We start from the raw sequence: 6,841 nt of genomic DNA, 5'->3' as shown, positions 1-6,841 counted from the left end.
TATATATATATCCCACCCAACCCTCCAACCGAGTCCCCCATGCACTAAAGTACCATCCAAACTATTTTGATGTAATTTCAGGCCCTTCATGGGTTAGGTTTGCTGATAGTGTTCTTCATGAACTCATGGTTAGGTTCCTTTTTTATTTTTTATTTATTTTTTAACTGTTTTAGATGTAAGACAAAATTTAGAGTGCAGCGGAAACAAAACAACATAAACATACCTTCAGCCATAGTTGTTTAAGTGTTTAGAGAAAAAGAAGACTCACTTTATGATGATAGTGTATATAAAAGGTGTCTTCTAGTCTATGACCTTTACTTTTCATATTTCCTTTTGATGGAGACAGGCTATATATATAGGCTAGACTAGGAACCCTTTTAAATGAAAATTTCCATAACTCTCATTCCATCAAAGAGCTTAAAAGTTGTAACTTCATGGTGTTTATTAACCAAATGGGTTACACCATTTGAGAATTACTAAAAGATGTTACATCTAACATGTAACTTTCACAAATAGGAAACTTAAGACATGAAATAAGAAACTTAAGACATGAGTTTCACCTTCACTCAAATGTGGGCCACATAAAATTCTCTTTAAGGAGATATAATCCTACCCTAGAAATATATCCCACGCAACCCTCCAACTGAGTCCTCTCCACTAAAGTGCTTAGGGAGGTACCATCCAAACTATTTTGATGTGATTTCAGGCCGTCGAACCTTTGTCAATATTATCTTTGGTAATCAGTGCTTTGTGTTGTTGGAATTAGAACTTTTCTTTCAATAAGTAAATAAAAAATTATAAAAGAATAAAAATAAAAACAGTGATAAGTGATGATAGTTTGCTACATTGAATTTTAGAATGAGCTGTTGGAAGGAGACAGAGACTTTATCCAACAAAGTTCTAGAAGTGGTCAGCAAAGCTTGAAATCTTGCTTATCGTACAAGAGTTCCAATTCAAACACCAACACTTCTACTCAATATCAATACAAAATTCCCTGTTTTATGTTTCCCATGTTGTTCGGTAACCAGAAAGATGAGCACCACAAAAAATTTTGGTTTTCCCCAAAATGCATATGCTTTCATAAAGGTATCTTTCAGCTAGACAATGAATGAATGACACAACACTGTCTTTATACAGCCACCATAAGCTTAAAATGGAAACATTGATCAAGTAGATCTCTACGATAAATACAGGCCAATCTTAAATGGAATAGCTCTCTTTCCCTATTGGGTATACACGTAACCATAGAGACAAATGGCCAAACTTAGGACATAAATCCCTTTCCTCAAAAGAACATGTACATGCAAACCCTCCTTTTTTTTTTTTTTAGAAAACTGTCAGAACCAAAGAAAAATAAAAACCTGTCAGTTCAAGCAATTTCCAAGTTCCCAATGTACCATGAAAGTAGAAACACAGAAACTTCGAAATCATTCATCCATTCCATACAACAACAACTAAACCCTTTCATATAGAACTAGAGGGATCAGAAAAGAACTCTACAAGAGAATCATTGTTATAATACAAACATTCCCCAATGTTTCCTCTCCCTCAATCAGTACTAGTGCTGCTCTCTATCATTAGAGGTTACAATTTTCTTTTTACTACTACTACTATGCATCATATAATCCCATGAACAAGTACCAAAAAGAAAAAGAAAAAAAAGAAAAGAAATAATAATAATCCAAGTGTCTAACCCCAACTCAGATTAAGATCCTCTCTCTAATTTTCCATTTGCCACAAAGTTTTTAAATGCTAATTGCTAATTAAGAGAGTAAATTAATCAAGCACACCTACCAACTACCTTGACCTCACAATGGAACCGCCGTTACTGCCACCTCCACCACCACCGCCGCCACCACCAACAACTGAGCCACCCTTCCCAACCCCAACCCCAACTCCACTATCAATACCCTGAATTCCATGATGATGAAAGCCACCGGAACCGTACACGGGTCCCTGATGATGACCCATAACACCACCATACATCCCAGCATACATTCCTCCAACCCCATTAAACCCACCACTATTCCCTGACGAACTAACACCCCCACCACTTCCACCACCACCACCTGCGGCGCCGCCGCCACCACCGGAGCCACCACCACCTCCATCCTTCTCACCTGGCCTCCCTCCTCCTCCACCTCCTCCCACAGAGCTCTTCTCCCCTTCCATCTCCCTATACTTCTGCAGATAAATCTTGAGTGGCTCCACATACTCTTCAAACCCCAAAGTAGTCATAGCCCACAACAAATCGTCACCATTGATGGTCTTCCTCTTCTCTCTCTGACACTTATCCGAAGCCTCCCCAGTGATGAAGCTAATAAACTCAGACACACATTCTTGCACTGTTTCTTTAGCATCCTTTGAGATCTTAGCGTTTGCTGGCAATGCCTTCTTCATGATTCTGCTCACGTTTGCAATCGGAAGAAACCTGTCTTGCTCTCTTGCTGACAACTCGCTGTTCGCGTTGTTGCTGTTGTTGTGTCCTCCTGAATCGTTATCCGAATCCGCCATCCCCAAACTCAGCCAACTCTCTTTTGACCTTCAAACTTCAAAAGCTTTTCTGGGTCTGATCCAATTCAACCCAAATGGACCAAAAATTCAATAACTTTCTGCTAAGAACTATTATGGGTCTGACAAAGTTTCAGACAAAAAAAGCAAAAAAAAAAAAAAAACAAGACCAAAATCCACAATTTCACGCCGTAAATCTATATGGGTCAGACTAAGTTCCCAAAAAAGTTACCAAAAATAATTTAAACTTTCACAAAACAGACCAAAAATCCAAAATTTTTACGGGGTCTAATTCAAATTTACAAAACAGTCAAGTACGTAAAATTCCCTTTAGACATGTAACAGTTTTTATCAACTTTCATTATCAGAACTGTCTGTGTTCTTTATACAACTTGTTTCACTTAACACGACCAGACCCAACACAACTATTTTGAAACCAAAAAACAAAACAAAAAGGTTTATATTAAAAAACAAAGAAATTTAAAAGAAGCACAACTTGGAAAGTTTATGGGAATTTTTTGTTTCTTTCTTTTGCAGAAATTAAGGTATGAGGGGGTAGGGATATGGAGGGGATTTAGAGGAAAGGTGAGGGGCAGAATTGGAAATAGCAGGGACTGGCCGGGAAAAATGGAGGAGCTCCGGGAATGTGGGTGGAGTTTTTTTCTGTGTTTTGCAGAGCTTAGAGAGAGAGAGAGAGAGACAGAGACAGAGAGAGAGAGTTGAGAGAGGGAGAGGTATTGGGGTCCGTCGGATCGTTGAGGTAATAATTGCATCGTGAGCGACACGTGGGTCTCTCTCCACCGTTTATTTCTCGATAAGAATTGGTCACGTGGGTTGTTACTAACCGTTTGATCGTTAGTGGGGGCTGGGAGATCTAGACGGTTCTGGTGCTGACACGTGGTGGGTTATGTCAAGTTGGGTTGAACTGTCTGTTTTTAACTTTTGTCAGAATCTCGTGGCGATTTCATGAAATCTGAGCCGTCTGTATCTCTGAGCTACACACGTGGCATTACATTAGCCGTTGATGAGTTTATTTGAGTGAAACGGCAGTAGCTTTTGTGTCGTTTTGATGTTGAGACTCTTGAAGGCAATGCCTTTTTTTTTTTTTTTTTTTTGAAAATTGGTTTTTCAAAGAGTCAGCTAATCCAATGGCTATAATCTCTTTGTTGATTTGTCAACCTAAAACATCGTTGCAAATTGAGGGTGGGTCCTAAATTCCACTTTTTGAAAGTACTGGTGTTGAAAGAACTTCTTGTAAATCGAGCATGATTTTGGTACAGTAAATTTATGCATTGGATGACAGTTTAATACATCATCTTATATTTCAGTGCCACAAAATATTAGGGGTAAAAATAAAATTATGAGGTTATCTGGATGGAATATATCCACCACTTATCTGAAGGTGGGATCTATTCATCAGTCCTTTATATAGGGTCCACATGATTTTATAGGAAGAGAGTGAACTTTGTTCAAAGTACCTAATTATTTCTCAATATAAACCAAAGTTTTCACTTATCACCATGTAGTTTTTTTTTTTTTTTTTTTTTACTTTTTAAAGATTCATTTAACACAATGGCCACAATAATTTTGTTGACTTGGTTATTAGTTTAAACAAATTACTCATTGCTTGGAGATTGTTGTGGGTTTTTCAACGTTTCCACTCACACAATATGACAATGTCTTTCTTGTCGTTGCACAGTTTCAATCCAAGCCTCGTGCTTTCAAATAGTATATGAAAATTTTTCACTTAGCAAGGGAAAAAGAACACAACAGTGCATGAATATGGTCACTTGATTAATAAATTATGGCCCATAATATAGCATTTTGATCTGATCATGTTTAAGGCTTAAATTTGATGATTAAAATTTGTTAAAAGCTATGCTAAGGCTTAATATTGTAGATCATTCCCTTTAGACATGTAACAATTGTTTTTTTTTTTTTTTTTTTTTTTTTTTTTTTTCACATATCCTCAAAACTTTCAACCAGAGACTAATTACTGTTCGCGACGGATGAATCATAGTGGAGTAAATTGCTGGCTCAAGAGGATTTTTCAAAGTGTAGGTACCTGGACTTGAATTGGGAAGCACACTTAATCGAACTTCGGACAAACACTTTAAGATCAAGTGCCCAACCACTTGACCAACTCACCTGGGTTTGGTATGTATTCTTTATACTATGAGATTTGAACACCATAGTAAAAAGTAAGGAAGACTTATGTTTTGTAATGGGCATCACAGAGCTAGCTCTGAGGAATAGTATGGGTTCACTGAGTGAAGTTGGTGTCCACAAATCTTTTAAGATCTCTATTGAAATCCTAATTCATAGTGGCAGGCCAGGAAGTTCAATGCCTGCCAAGGAGCCTTTCATGTCACATATCTCTGAATATCAAAATTTAATTATAGATTGTGGTCCAAAAGTTCTGGTGAATTGCCTCAAAGGATGTAGACGCATGCTTATAAAACCTATATGTGCAACTCGGTGGAAGTCATATGGAAGTTTCTATTTGCTATTGGATCATTTCAAAATTGTTGGTCAAATTTATGCCTACATAATGAAACAAAGAGGGTATGTGACCTAATGTACAAGTCAGCAGCTGAGGAGGCATGGTTAATTAGTGCAAGCACTTTATTTATTTATTTATTTATTTTTTAATAAAGTTATAATACCATAGCTGTGCGAATCGGCTGGTGAAAAGGGTCGAGAACAAGAGAGCAATGCATAAAAATATGACAGTTGTCCCTCTTTTGTATATCACTGTTTTGTTAGGACTTGATGAATCTGGGCACACTGAGAGAGTGCTCTATAACTACTTTGTTTATGTAAATAATTTATATAAATAAATAAAATATCCCTTTTTGACCCCCAAAAAAAAAAAAAAAAAAAAAAAAAAAAAAGAAGAAGAAGAAAGAAGGAAAGATACAATACCTTTAGTCCATAACAAGTATGACTGCCTGAAGAAATTTGGACACTCTCCTTAATTTTTTTCCTTCTTTTTCAGGGTTTTGTAAATTTCATCTTGCAATTTACATATTGATAGGGATACATTCTCTTATAATTCTTTTTTAAGAGTTGAAAAACATTAGAACTCTCACAAAATTCCTCTCAGTTGATCTAAAGTTTATAAAATTTTTAGCATACATTTGTGAATGTACTTTTGGGCCCTTAAGCAGAAAGATATGATTAGCTTTAATTAGTATCATGAAAGTTTCAGAACTGTTTGCAAGTGCTGATTACTGTATATGAAGACTGACTGATTGGATCGAGCTAGTGATGACTTATTATGGACTTCCATATATTATTCCTCAATAACTTCCAATGGATAAACGAAGTTCCTTATTGATTTTATGCCTTGTTCCTTGGTGGATATAATAAGTGCTGTATGTGGAAGGTGGAAATCAATCAGGTATTTTAATCAAAATGTGTCATGATGAGACTGATGGAGCCACATAGTCCCCCATTAATCAAATATAAGGCTAACCATGACTGATAAGTAAAACTTGTAAATAAATATAAATAAGTAAAAACAACCAGGAATCATGAATGGCTCACCTCAATCTGATCAAGGAAATTAAGAAAGGGTATGATACGCAGCAAGAATATCTCATAGAAATGAATAAGAATACTCGAGCAAAGCTCAAGTGGAGATAGATCAGCTACTAACAGCTGCTAATTGCTACATTTTAAAGAGATGTAGCATAACTAAGACTAACCATGACTTAAGAAGAGAATAGTAAAACTAGCAAACAGATAAAGAAGGTAAAACTGCAAGGAGTCATGGATGACTGATCACAAGCTGACTAAGAAAGTTCAAAAGGCTTTGATATGCAGCAAGAACAAACTTATACATACGATGAGAAATACCCGAGAAAAGCACTAGTGGAGAAAGATTGGCTCCTTGCAGGTGCAAAATTCTACATTTCAAAGAGCTTTTCAAAAGCAGATTAAAGCAAAAGTAATATGTTTAACAACTTTCCATCATTTGAAATTGACCTTAATTAACATAACTTAATTTGTTGGTAATAAATTTACATTAAATGTATCTGAACACATGTAGTCAATAATAAATTTTTAACATCAAGATTTAGTCTTTAGGGCTTTTTCATCTTCTGGAACCCACAGAATAGTTCTAAAACATAGGATGATGCCAAATGAACAAAAAGAAAGTATCAGTGAAAAGAGAAATGCAAGTGAGATTCCATCAATTGCCTATGGCCTTCAAACTTTTAATACTTTAATGTGCATTAAGAGAAAACAAAGGACCATAATACAAGTGCCTTACTGGGTATCCAATGTTTGGGAAAAAAAAAAAGCTACACAGTTCACAACAATA

The 6,841-nt window shown here is 36.1% G+C and overlaps 1 protein-coding gene across 1 annotated transcript; it reads right to left on the bottom strand.

Annotated features, from left to right (window-relative positions):
* Window positions 1–1,420: 1,420 nt before the first annotated feature.
* On the bottom strand, window positions 1,421–3,256 carry LOC126720907 (nuclear transcription factor Y subunit B-3-like). Its single transcript, XM_050423755.1, has one exon. It carries the CDS (start codon window positions 2,512–2,514, stop codon window positions 1,798–1,800), a length of 717 nt encoding a protein of 238 aa, XP_050279712.1. The 5' UTR covers window positions 2,515–3,256; the 3' UTR covers window positions 1,421–1,797.
* Between the last annotated feature and the right edge of the window lie 3,585 nt (window positions 3,257–6,841).

The sequence above is a fragment of the Quercus robur genome, chromosome 4 (assembly GCF_932294415.1).
Source record: "Quercus robur chromosome 4, dhQueRobu3.1, whole genome shotgun sequence".
NCBI classification, from domain to species: Eukaryota; Viridiplantae; Streptophyta; class Magnoliopsida; order Fagales; family Fagaceae; genus Quercus; species Quercus robur.
The sequence above is the reverse complement of the archived record's forward strand: the minus strand, read 5'-3'. Positions and strand labels throughout refer to the sequence as shown.